The following is a 14,627-nucleotide window of genomic DNA, read 5'->3' as shown; positions in this document are numbered from 1 at the left end:
TATTATATATTATTTTAAATGATTCTTTTCAACAATAATTATAAAAATTTTTTTATATGAAAAGAATTTCTTATATTATAAAAAATAAAAATTTAAAAAAATTTTATCTAATATTAAAAATTCTCATTTCTTTTCATAATAATTTCATAGAAAGAATAAATATTTTCTTATAAAAAATATATATAATATAGGATAAATTTAGACAAATTTTAAAAAGAAAATTTTAATTCAATTCCAATTCTATCATTAGATTTTTAAAACGATATTACTTATTGGATAACTTAATACATGCATATTCTTACAGTATAAATATCATCTGTTATTTCTGTTCCAGCGACGATCCAGCTGGTCTTTGGATTTGTAGCAAAATATTCAACTGTATAATCGATTATCTTGCTAGCACCTTCATGTCCCGGACTCCAAGTGAGCGTGACCGTACTACTAGTAGTATTTACTATTCTTGGTTTACTTGGACTTTCGGGAAGTGCTGATACATCTGTTATGATGCTATGATAATTTGCTCCGGGACTAATCGTTAAACTAGCTATCCACGAAGTATTCCCAGATTCGGAAGATGCAACGCATTTATATATTCCACTGTCGCTTAATTGAAGATTTTTTATAGAAAGAGTGCCGTTGCTAGCGATTGTAAATTTATTATCGCTACCGATCCGTACAAGTTCGTCCTCTTTATACCATCGGATTTTTGGAGTAGGTCGTCCAAATACACGACATGGCATAGAAATATCACTCTTCGGAGGCAATGTTTGATTCGTAGGCCCGATCTCGATTACAGGTGGTGGAACTTCTTCAACCGATGTAACCTAATGAATATTTTATATCAATTATCATGACCTGGCGAATATCAAAAATAGAAAATTGAAAATTGGATCAATACGATTAATGATAATGAATTATATATCAAAGTATTCAATATGTTGAAATAATACCTGAAGAAAAACCGTAGCTGTGCTCGCACCAGCTTGACTGATTGCGCTGCAAACGTAGTGTCCTTCGTCTTTTCCAAGGACACCTTTTATATACAAACTTCCATCATCTGTGATTTTGTAACGACTTTGATATTCATTTCCAGGGAACATCAATTCTTGAGAACCTTCCCGAGTCCAAAAGATCGAAGGCTTTGGTGCACCACGAGCCGCACAGGAAAACGAAACGTTTGATCCGACGCTGACTATCTCGTCTTTTGGAAAACTGCTGAATACTGGTCTCGCTGAAAAATGAAAGAGTGAATGTGAATAAAAAAGCAGAAAAAAAATGAAATAAAAGAAATGAAACAAACAAAAGAAAGGAATACTATAAATTTTTTGCTCACAATGTACTGTCAAAGTTGCACTCGCTGATATGGCCCCGACACCGTTTTCAGCATCGCAAATATACGTTCCTTGATCCTGTGACGTCACTCTTTCGATCCGTAAACTTTTATCGTCCAAAATATGTGCTCGTCCAATTGGCATTTTCCCGTCGTTTCGTCGCCAAAGGATCTCGGGCGGAGGATCGCCGCCCACGCGACAGGCGAATTCAGCAGTCTGGTCCGCTAAGATCGTTTGATTCGCAGGAGTTGACAAGAAAAATGGTTTCACTAATGAGAAAAAGCAAATAGAAAAATATAAATCTATATATGTCTAAAAATATATAAATCTATTCATTTTTATGTTATGTACATGGAATGTAATGTATTAGAACAATTTAGAGAATCGATTCTAGGGATTAAAACAAATATAAAAATTGATATATAAAAATTAAAGTTCATTTATTATTATAAATAACGTTGTAATATGTAATAAATATATATATATAATGTTATTGTTATAAATAATGTTTACTTTAGTTGAAATGAGAGTAATAAATAGAATAAAGACTTCTTTGTCTCCGTTATATCTTTATCGTATTCTATTCTCTTTCACGCCTATCATGTTTTTAGCAACGCATTGATATTTTCATCAACGCGAATTTAAATTATTTATAATTTAATAAATAAAACTATTTTATGTATTTTTGTGTTTGTTTTGATTTCTAAAATCAATTCTCCAAAAATATCTCGAAATATATTAATATCATAGCCACGAATATATTAATACACTATTTTATTTAAACAGATGTTTACTCACCGTGAACTGTTAATGTTGCCACAGCAGATTCTTTCACGCCTACCATGTTCTCAGCAACGCATTGATATTTTCCCTGATCTGTTTGCCGAACATCCGAAATCATCAAATTTCCTCCATCAACCAAAGTGATACTATAACAAAACAATATCCGGGAAATTTAAATATATGATATAATTGATATAATATAGATAATATAATATAATTTTATAATATTTAAAATTTAAAATAAAATAGTACGAGGTGAACGAAATAACTTGAATATATTAGTTTGAATATATTAGTTAGTTTTACTGACAGGAAAAATGTTTTAGATAAAACTTGAATAAAATATAGAAAGGAGAGAACTGCCATACAGATATTGTATATAGGTCAATTATATTTTCTTTTTAAATGGAATATATTTTTCAATGATTTCGAAAAATGTATATATTTTAATATTAATATTTTTTTTATTATTAAAACTATTTTTAATAATTATATGCATATTTATTTTGTTTATATATCTATTTTCAATAAAAAATTAACGGTTTAACTTATTTTAACTCTGTAAAATTTATCATATGAAAGACAAAAAATACTCGAATATGCATTTTAAAACGAAAATACAATTGATAATGTTATAATTTGAATTATTGAAAATCGTTAACACCATATGAACAGAAATAATGGCATTACTAATGAGGAATGAAGAATAGCAATCAATATTATTATTTATCAAATTGTAAATTTATACGTATATTTTCACTTTCCTTCTTTCAAACAATAATTTTTACAAGATTGATCATTGATCAATTAAAATATTTTCTAAATTGAATTTTTTTTCAAAAATAGATTAATATTTTTTTAAAACTAATAATATATCCCATAAATTATTACATTAAAAATTATATAAATCTAAAAAAAATCTTAAAAAAGTAAGCTTGATTTTCACATGATTTTTACATTTAAAAAAATTGAACATTAAATTATATCTCTTTCTACAATTTTTATTTAAAAATTTTTTTTGTATTATTAAAATTAAAAATAAACATGTTAATAATACATGTTAATATATATATAATATATATATAAAATAATTTGATTCTTTTATCTCGTTCGTTTCAATAATATAAAAAAAATGTTTCAGATAAAAATTGAATGGTTTCAAAAGATGTATATTTTAATATTTATATTATTATTTTCTTAAATTAATATGTAAAAAATTTTTACAAATCAACTTTGTTCTTTAAATATCATATAATTATATATAATTATATATATTATATATTATATATTATATATATAATAAATATCACATTGTTCTTTAAGAATCACATAATTTTTCATGCATTCGTCAACATAACATATTATTTCCTATGAAAAATATTAGTTATGTGAAAAAATGGTTTAGAAAATATTTGAATTTTATAAACTTATTATAACAAAAACAGCAAAATATCATTTTATATTTTCTTTATTTTTCATATAATAATTATTTTTTTTATTTTTTAGTAAATGTTTTTTCAATCAAAATTTGAATTAAAATATTTTTTAAATTAATGATTTTTCAATATATACGTATGGATTGGATTTTCCAATTCAAAATTGGAAAAAATAGATTTTTCAAATAGATAAATAAAAATGAATATTTTTATTTCTTTGAATAAGACAAGATTTTGGGAATAAATTTTTTATTAAAATATTATTTTTAAAGAAATAGTATTTTGAATAATCAATTTCTAATCAATTTAACTTTATAATAAGATATAATATATTAAAATCACAATAATGTACAACAAAATATTCGAATTAATTTTTATTTTTTGTATCATCATTTATGTATCTTATTTTCAATAATGTAATAATAAATAGTAAATAATAAATAATAAATAATTTACTTGTGATTTAAATATTAAACAAAATAGTATTTTCAAATAATTTTTCAAATAATATTGAAATATTCAATGTTTAATATTTTATTTCAAATTATTTCAAATTATTAAAAATATTTTATTGTAAGAAATAGTGAGTTGTATCAACCTAAAAAAATTATTCATTTAAAAAATATGTATAAGTCCTTTATATATTATCTTACGAATTAATAATATCAAAATATACATTCCTTGAAATTATTTATTTTGTTTCACATTTAATATCATTATAAATGAGTGAAATATTTCAAGTAATTAAATATATTAAAGTAATTAAATATTTATTATTTTGTTTACTTTGTATAAATGATAGATATATTTATTCAATTCAATTTTATTTAATATAGATATACAATAATCAATTAATAAAAATTTGTTAAATTTAATATTAGAAGAATTTCTCAATATTATTATTATTTTTTCTCATTATTAATTTCAATTAAATAGAATGCATATTACCGTTTAGTAGTTTCCAAATCTATCGTGTGACCATTTCTTTTCCAATGTAATGTTGGCTCTGGATGACCTCTGGGCGGACCACACTCTAATAATGCAGTCTCTCCGGCTGCAACTCTTGTGTTTTGGGGTTCTGCACGAAATTCATCTCTCAACACTGTAACAAATAATAGATGAGATAATTGTTCAGTTAAATAGATTATAGAGATTTTCATTTACGAAGTTTATAATTCAATAATGTTACATTTTTACATTTAATATTTTCCCGTAAATTATTTTTCTAACGATTAATCGTATTAGAAAACAAAAATTATTTTGAAATGAAATACATATTTTTTTAAAATTATAATACGATTTACACGAAAATTAAAGAAAATAAAGAAAAAAAAATAATATTATCATATTAAAGATAATCAATTTTCAAAATAAATTTTAAATATTAATTTATTTATTCTAATTAAAAGTATAAGACATTTATCTTATTTAATTTCGAAAATAATATTTTAAATTTATGGTGCTTGATTTTGTGAGATTCTTCTGTAAACTTTGTGAAAAACTTGAGAAGCAACTCAGCAAACAACACTTGAAAAATAAAATATTTTTACTTTCAATTAAATGAAAAATATCATGTCTACAAAATATTTTTAAATTACTGTAAAATAATTACACAATTAAACAATTTAAAAATAAATTTATCTTTATTTTTCTTTAAATAATGCAATGAAACTAATTTTATGTTTATTTTTATTACTCCATGAAAAACATTTTAATAAAACAATCTTATTTTAAATAAATATAGTTCCAAAAATGTCAATCGATATAAAATTTGGAAAAGTGATCATTCAGAAAGAACTTAAAATTTTAATTTCCGATATCTATTTGATTTTTGAGATAATAATAAAAAACTTCGATGTTATACATTGAAAGTTGCGTACATAGACATTATTGTCTATAATAATTCAAATATTATTAACAATTAAATACAACAATTTTTACTGTACTTGTAATCGATTATTAAGTAACCGATAATATGTAATTGCATTAGCTTTAATATCTATTATAATATAATATTTATAATCCAAAAATTTGATTACTCATTCTCAAGAAATTAAACACATTTAACTTACAAAATACCAGATACAATGTTTTACGTAAGAATAAAAAAAATACTAATTTGCAAGTAAAATCATTTGATATGCAAATGTGACAATTGCTATTTTAAGCACGTTTCGAATAGAATCGATCCCGTAATGAGTATTGGATTGGAATTAAAAATCTCTCTAAGGAGGTCGCCAATATTTACGATTTTTGAAAGAAACTGAAAGTTTTACATGTAATATTTTATTAATAACAAGTTTGACTAGATAAAATATTAGATAAAATATTAGATAGACTTCTACAGCGAAAACGATTATATTAGTTGCATTTATATAAGCAGAATTCAATGTATAGTCTGAAAATTTTTTATTAATATCTCAAAAATTAGAGAATATACAAAGTTGAAATTTCATATTTATGTCTGTATCTCCTTTTCTTCTTAACACTCCTCCAAATTTTATATTCGATTGACTATTGAGGTCTTGGAACTTTCATCTTTATTTTATAATAAATAAAAGTGCAGTATTCAGAATATAATATTAGGTTTATGAAATTTCTTTATTATTATTTGAAATTTGTTCATACGTAAAACAAATTTTTATTAACAGAAAAGATAAATAAATTATATTTTAAATATATTGAAAAATAGAAACGAAATAAATAATTCGTATAAAACAATTAATTAAAAGTAGAAGATGAATCATGAGATTGCAGGATACCACGCTCGTAAACTCATCCTAGTCCTTTCTCTTTGATCGTTTCGGTCTCCAGTCGAATGATGATGAGTCACGCGACATAGTCGGTGTATCGGCTAAGCCGTTCCGCTCTGTTTGTTCATCGTTAGCACCATACAAACAATTCTACACTCGTGTGGTAGAGTTTGAACAGCTTTTCATCTACTTTTTAACGCTTTTCCGACTTTTCCTTTTTTTTCGTTCATTCCATTTTTCCATACATATATTTTCGCAATATCAATTCTTTCAACGATCGAAGAAACAACAAATATAACTCTATAGCTAAATAACATCTAATTACAAACAAAGAATTGAAATTTTTTATTGTTCGATTACTTGTTCGATTACTCTACAATCACCGAAATGATTTACCATTACTAGCGACCACCAGATGGCCGATGCGTAGGTAATAATAAATTTTGATTCGAATGAAGGTTGATAGATGGCGGGAGAAAGAAAGAGCGATAACTAGGGAGGGGCGTTGAAAAACTATGAAAGACCGTACAAACTCAGAAAGAAGAAATTGGGAAGGGAGAGGAGGGTGAAGTTCGTGCGTAGTCAAACAACCTCCAATTAACGGACGCTAGATCTGGAGCGAAAGAATTGAAGGGTTCTTGGATCTCCCGTCTCACCCCAGCCGTCTTTTTTGCTATTCTCACCCCTGCCGGTCATATAACCCCTCAGGCTTTTTCGCGTGCCGCAGGAACCAACTAATGAGAGCAGCAGGCGCGCGTTCCCTTCATGCTACGCGTGTACGAACGAGACAAACGACTATGCCTGTTAGACCGTGCGGGAGTAGCACCATCTGCGCGAGACGACTACTTCAAAATCGGGGTAGCTCTTGTTACAAGATGGATAGAATGATGGTGTATGCAAACGACTCGAATGATCGCAACAACCTGTGACCATTCTTCGTTAAAGTAGAACCGTTACGAACGTTTCGTTTCGAAACATTTATCGTAAGATAGAAAAAATTCATCAAGAAACCAAGTAAATTGGTTTTCGAGTTATATCTATTGAATTTATATTTGATATATATTCATTTCATTCGTAAAACTTTGTTTACCTCTTTTAAACTTTATCTTTATAGATAATCACGCATAAATAGAACAATTAGATTGCATGATAATATGTCTTCGATTCTGGAAATTGTAATATTTTACTTTCCTTGGATATATATTTCTGAATTAACAGAAAAATTTTTAGTTATAGTTATTTATTAAATTTTAGCTTTTTAGTTATAAACTAAATTTTTTATTTTATTTCAGTAAAACTATATTCTATATAAATTTTATATATATAAATATTTTATGGTATTTATATATATAAATATTTTCTGATATTTATAAGAAAAGTAATAGTATATAATTTAACTATTATTATTTAATTATTTAAAAGAAAAATTAAAATTTGTTTTTATTTCTATCTATTATATTTAAAGTTTTTTAAAATAACTAAATATATTTTATTATTATGAAATTTTATCAACTTTTTTTTTCATTTTCCATCTATGGATTTTAAAATAGAATAAAATGATAATACATGATATCCGGCATACGCTTATTTTCTGATCTAATATATATTATAGGAATACGCGAAACTAAAATTTTCTATACATGTATAAGATATATACATATCTTAGATATATATTATGTACACAAAATATTAAGATATTTGTGGAATATCTTTGAAGAGTATAATAATAATAAATATCTTTGAAGTCGATTATAAGAGCTAAAATAAAAAAATATTTATATACAAAAATATCAAAAATTGAGATTTATTTATTAAATTAGAAGCAATTAAAATTTGCGTTAGATACCGAGTGAAACCGTTCTATCTCCATCACATTGCACTCCTTTTTGATCTCACTTCATTTAATGCGAATTTAAATTATTTATAATTTAATAAATAAATCTCAAGCGAAATTTTTCTATACCAACATTTGTTCATTTTAATTTTTAGAATTGACCTTCCAAAAATGTCTCACGAATATATTAATATCTTGTATATATTCATAGATACCAACTCTAGAATATAGATGAATTGAATCATGGTACAGTATAATATAGTGTATAATAACGGACACAAAGGGAATATCTTGGTTGTCTTTCAGATAGAAAATATTTTTTTGTATCGGTGTTTTTCAATGCCGTATAGGTATTCGGTATAATTAAAGAGTATAAACAAAATAAACACAATGGTACAAGGACCGGTTAGAAAGGGCGAGAAGCAGTGGCAGCGGTGGCATTGCCTACGTAAAAGGGATATTCGCTCGGTAGGTAAGAGCGTATTCAATGCAAATGGCCACAGGGCTATCTTCGTATGGGTATACGTTAGTATGCTTGCATGTTGTATACTTCTCTGAGACTCGATGCCTTGCCGAGAGTTTCAGCCAAGTCTCGAAAGGTGACCGCTGCTTGTACTTGTATACAGATATACGAGAGTATATCCGTATACGGATAGCTGTTCGCGAATCCATACACACATAAGGTAGGCGTAAGTAGGCGTCTACTTCGCAAACTACTTATCGGGTGATTCTTCGATTTTGAATCAAACCATGCGCAGTATGTAAAATTTACATTAAAATCTTGTATATTACTTATTATCATTTCCAAGTTATATCATCGAGATATTTAAAACTTTATCTTATGTAAATTTGCTTAATCGATTTTGTTCAAAATCCTTTTATTTTAATTTAAAGGTCGAACTTCGATAACTCGAATTTAAAAAAAAAAGGTAAATTCTTCGAGTTGAGTATGAAAGTTTTATCTTATCGATAAATAACGAATGAAAATTTAACATATAAAAACTTTGTAAAGTTTAATGTTTTTCCAATTATAAAAACTTTAAAAAAGAAAAATTCGTAAATTTCATTTTTTATTTTTAGAATAAAAATTATTGTGTTTAACACAATTGAAAAAAAAAGAGATATTATTGAATAATTTTAATATAGATGATTTAGATAATTTACTTTATAATTATAGAAATAGTAATAATAAAAGTTTGATTTATAAAAATAATCGAATTCAAATTGCAGAAATATAATAATTGCACGTGATAAATACGTAATTTAAGTAAAGTAAGATTATATTTCGATTTATACGTATAGAAGTTATTCTAACGAGCGAAAGGGAATGAACAAAATTCTAATCTTACACATAGAAATCTTCGAGCATAGAGTGTACACTCTAGAGTGTGAATGCGAGAATAACATTCTTGTTACGAAAATGGAGACTACTACTTTCGTATGTTCTAGAAACAAGTAGTGTGTATGTACATATATGGTCTCTTCATTTCTTATATTTTTTCATTATATTTTGATATATTGTATATATATATATATATATATACATATATATATATTCAATTTCATATATACATGGAACCATTCAATATTTAATGATAAAAGTAATATTTATTATATGTAAATTTAAAATAACATTAAAATTATCTTAATGCAACTTGGATAAATAATTAATAATGTTTTATCAATTATTTTATTGTAAAAAAATAAATTATTTTTTAATGAATTATGTTTCATAATGAATTTGAATGATTTTTTATAAAAATTTTAAATTTAACATAATATATAAAATTTAATAATTACATTAAAAGAATTTTTAAAAAGATTCAATTAAAAGAACAAGCAATGTAAATAGGAAAAATTTAAATTGTGAAATATGAATATAAAAATAATATGAATATAAAAATATGCAATTAAAAATTAATATAAAAAATTATATATTTTAAAATTAATTATAAAACGCAAATTGTATTGAATTTGTTGAAAAAAATTTTTATCAATTTTTATCATTATTATTATTTTAGATAAAATTACCTAATTATTTTATTATTTTAAAAGTTTTATTAAGAAATCCATTATTTTATCTACAATAATTCAAATATCAATTCGTATATATATATTAATAATGTTATGTTAATTGTTATCATTTATAAATTTATGGATTATAATTTTTTCTATTTATTTTCATTGATTGAATTGATATGTAATGGACAATCTTGAATATAGATAAATATATATAATATGTACAACTAATGTCGACATGCCAATGTATCGCGAAAATTTTATTAAACTTTATAAAATATCTATCTATTTAAATCTACTTATTTAAATATCTAAATATCTAAATATATATATAATATTTATTAATATTTCATAGATAATATTCGTAGTTAAAAATCTAATTCATGAATTGATGCATCAATTAAAAATCATTATTACTTAAATATAATTGTTTGTGTCTATGTTAATTAGATCGAAATGTTAATGAAAATCTATGTTATTAGATGTGCAAATCAAATTATTGTAATTATTTAGCGATCTATTTTTTAAATAATTTTTCTTTTTTAAATAAATAATAAATTATAACAAATATAAAAAATGTGTTATAGTTTAAAATACATTAAAATTTTTATTTTAAAAATCATTTTAAAAATATCATTATTAAATTATCATTATTTTAAATATATTATGAAAAATCTAACAAATTTTAAAATGTATCGTTAACCAAAAAAGGTTGGGAAACACGGGCTATGCAAGTACGGAGAATAAGTACTTGTGCGTAGATTGATTGTTTCCTTTCTACTTAGAACTCATTCCTCTCGTTACAATTATTTTAATGATTTTGAGTGGACGATGTGATAAATTCATAAGAAAATTTGAAATGTTTAAGATTGTCTACGTGTTGACGCAGGAATTGTCGGTGCAGCAGAGTTGCTTGCGACGCGCCAGTCTGGTCCGGTATGCCCACGGATTCGATATAAATAGACACGAGTGTGCAGCGTTCGTGCCCTCGTGTGACTATTCGATAGACAACCATCGGAGACCAGACAAAGTTGTTGCCTCTTAGCTGAGGTAATTAATATTTATCTCTAAACATACATACTATGCATATCATACATACATACTATGCATATCCTACTGGTCAAAGATTCGAATCGATAATATGTTCCATAAATGCAAGAACATAACCTCACATTAGGTTAAAATGTTGTAACTTTAAAACTTAAAACTTTTTTCATGAAATATCGATATAAATGAAATTATTATTAGTAAGCGCTAGTTTATAATAAAAAAAAATTCAATGTAGTTGCAATTGAAAAAGTAATTCCAAAATTTTAACAAATTATGTGTATATAATTATAAATAAATATTATACATAAATATTACATACATATCAACATAGTAACTATTTTTCTTGTGATTTTTTTTTTAAATCGATGTCATAGACATTACGCTGTTCTTTTTAGATATCCGTTTGGTATTGAAGATTCTCATACATGTATCTTAAACCCATTAATAGATCCGGTCCATCGTGATTCTCCACGTTCATGAAGTTAATGTCTTTGACCAATTTCGACAGAAGAAAGGAAGAGGGGAAGAAGTTTATACGACAGCAGATTCGATTTAACTGTCGCATTTGAATTCACGAAATCCCGTTAACACGCACACTCTATCTTGGTAAAATACGCGTTACGTATGGTACCTGCCTATACGATACCGTGACCGTTCGCTTAACATTTAAATTGCATCGTTTCTGTCTGGTTCCTGTCACATGGAGTCCCTGATTTCCCTAAGCCGGACGAGCGATACAATTCACGTCACACGCTACCCGATCTTACGGCTAGTATATTTCTTTTAATTTCTTTTTTTTAATTTGAATTTTATTATAATATAGGTATATTCGTTTGATAATTTCTTTGCTTCTTTGCGTTATCACTTTTCCAAATAATATTATCACACTTGCAAAAATATTATTAGATTTCTAAGTTTAATGTAAAGTCTTGTTATCTTATCTTATATATAACAATAAAATGTCTTTTTTCATTATTTTATTTTGCTCTGCATTTTGAAATATATGAAAGTAAAATTTTTTTTTTATTTTCTGTATGACATCCTTATTAGGAAAAAAATTAAATTGATTCTAAATTTCTAAAGATTATACAAAATTTTCTAACTTTATTCATATATTAAAAAACGTATAAAATTTGAGATATTTTCAACGTATTTTTAATTGAAATATTTCAATATATTTTTAATTAAATATTTTCTCTATGATGTCCTTGTGAAAAATAAATTAAACTTAATTGTAAATTCTTGAAAAATATACAGGGCTTTTTAACTTCATCTAAAAATTAAAAAATGCATAGAAATTGAAATATTTCAACACATTTTCAATTTATTTTCAACTGAGATATTTTAATATATTTTCAATTTAATATTTTCTCTGTGATATCCTTATTAGAAAGAATAAATTTTAGATTCTTAAAAAGCATATAAACTTTATAATTTTATTCAAAATTTTAAAAAATGCATACAACTTGAAATACTTCAAGTTGTATTTTCAATTTAATATCTTCTTATAACATTCTTTAACTTTGTTAGAAAAAATAAATTAGGTCTGATTTTACATTCCTAAAAAACATATAGGCCTTTTTATCTTACTTAAATAGAAAAATAAGAAAATTCTAGATAAAAATTTAAAAAAATTTTAAATAAAGAGGACAATATTTCTTTATATTATTAATTTTCTCGAATAAACTAATGTGAACTAAAGTGACCAGTGATAGGAAAAATCAAGGGAGGGAGTGGGAATATACAAGAGGATTGATAGGAAAGAGGAGGGGAATACGAGTCGAAAGTGACTCTCCTCCTGGTTCAGGCAACGTCGTGAGGGTACTCGATTACTCAATTAAACCGTAGTGTCGGTAGGCGTGGCAGTTGGACGTACTCACGCACATATATCACAGAGGTACATCGCATACTGGGTAGAAACGGGATTTATACTACGTGCATACGGGAGTGAAGGAATATGTCTGATTACTACCCCTATGATGCTTACATGGATGCAAAAGAATATCAAAAAGAATGCATATAGTCAATTAATTTTATATTGCATAAAAAGTTCTTTTTTTCAATATGTATAACTAAATTTCATTCAGAAATTTATAGAATTTCAAATTTATACAAATATTTTATATAAGATATAAACATATAAAACATAATTTTGATAATAAAAAGTTATATGGTAATTTAAATTGTTTCATAACAGCATTATTAATACAGTATTAATAATGCATGTGCAATCAACAATTATATTTTTTTTTAAATGAAAAAAATATTCTTTTGCATAAATCGAGGAGTCGTCTTTTTATTTTATTAAAAAAAAAAAAAAAAAAATAGGGATAATATGATTGAAAAAAAATTAATTTTGGGAAATTTTTAATTTAAATTTTTTTTTTTTTAAATGAAAAAAATATTTTTTTGCATAAAACGGGGGGTCGTTTTTTTTTTTTATAAAAAAAAAAAACGACCCCCCGATTTATGCAAAAAAATATTTTTTTTTTTTAAAAAAAAAAAAAAAAAAAATAGGGATAATATGATTGAAAAAAAATTAATTTAGGAGATATTTTAATTCAAATTTTGTTTCATTTAAATCATATCATATCATATCATATCATCATATAAAAGATAAGAAACATGTAATATTTGTCTATTCTGCTTTCTTTATTTTTCACATATCAAGTTTAATACAGTTAAACTATCTCGAGGATTAATCATTTTTTATATTTTTCATTATTCAATAATTTTTTACATAAAATGGCGAAAAAATTGATCTATATTTAAAAAAAAATATACATTTTTATCTAAAAAAATAATTATTAATTGCACATACAGTGTTGCATTTATAAAAAGAATATCTAATATTTTTTGTACTATTTACTTTTCTTTTTCGATATTTTTAAAGCAATTTTGTGTAAATTAAAATAAAAAGTTGAAAAAATAGAAATAAAATTCGGGTAATAACATAAATACAAATATAAACGCGAATATGGATGAAAATTGTGGCTGTTCGATATCTATCAGTGTTCGTAGATTGTATGTTGCGATAAGCGTTTGTATGCGCCGCGACTCTCAGACTGTGCATTGCAAACTTAGCTGTCCACGCCGGAAATACCTACTATACCATTCGAACTGAATGGAGCCGTTGTTTCAACAGCATTTACTCTTTACCACTTGAAACGTGTAAATCTATAGAAAGATCTGTGTGTAGGTTAGGAAGGAAAAAAATATACCGAGCGGTCAATTACAATTTGATTACTTGTATGAACAAATAAATATATACTTATATATGTGCGTAAGTTAAGAACCTAGTTAGCTATTTTAATTGTTGAATAATTGAATGAATTTTTTTTGAACTTTTTTTAAAAAAGAGAAGCATGAAACAATTTATCTTTATTTTGTTTTGTGTCTCTATAAATTATATTTTTTCTTC

At 24.9% G+C, this 14,627-nt stretch overlaps 1 protein-coding gene across 1 annotated transcript in view; it reads right to left on the bottom strand.

Annotated features, from left to right (window-relative positions):
* Positions 1-14,627, bottom strand: part of LOC102673002 (roundabout homolog 2-like) — a 47,962-nt gene that overhangs the window by 4,305 nt on the left and 29,030 nt on the right. The window contains exons 3-7 of the mRNA XM_006624786.2: positions 4,499-4,652; positions 2,130-2,260; positions 1,334-1,600; positions 951-1,231; positions 303-824 (exon numbers count right to left, since the gene is read on the bottom strand). Coding sequence (XP_006624849.1) covers positions 303-824; positions 951-1,231; positions 1,334-1,600; positions 2,130-2,260; positions 4,499-4,652 — 1,355 coding nt within the window. The remainder of the gene's footprint in view (positions 1-302; positions 825-950; positions 1,232-1,333; positions 1,601-2,129; positions 2,261-4,498; positions 4,653-14,627) is intronic.

The sequence above is a fragment of the Apis dorsata genome, unplaced genomic scaffold, assembly GCF_000469605.1.
Source record: "Apis dorsata unplaced genomic scaffold, Apis dorsata 1.3 scaffold_1121, whole genome shotgun sequence".
Classification (NCBI taxonomy): domain Eukaryota; kingdom Metazoa; phylum Arthropoda; class Insecta; order Hymenoptera; family Apidae; genus Apis; species Apis dorsata.
The sequence above is the reverse complement of the archived record's forward strand: the minus strand, read 5'-3'. Positions and strand labels throughout refer to the sequence as shown.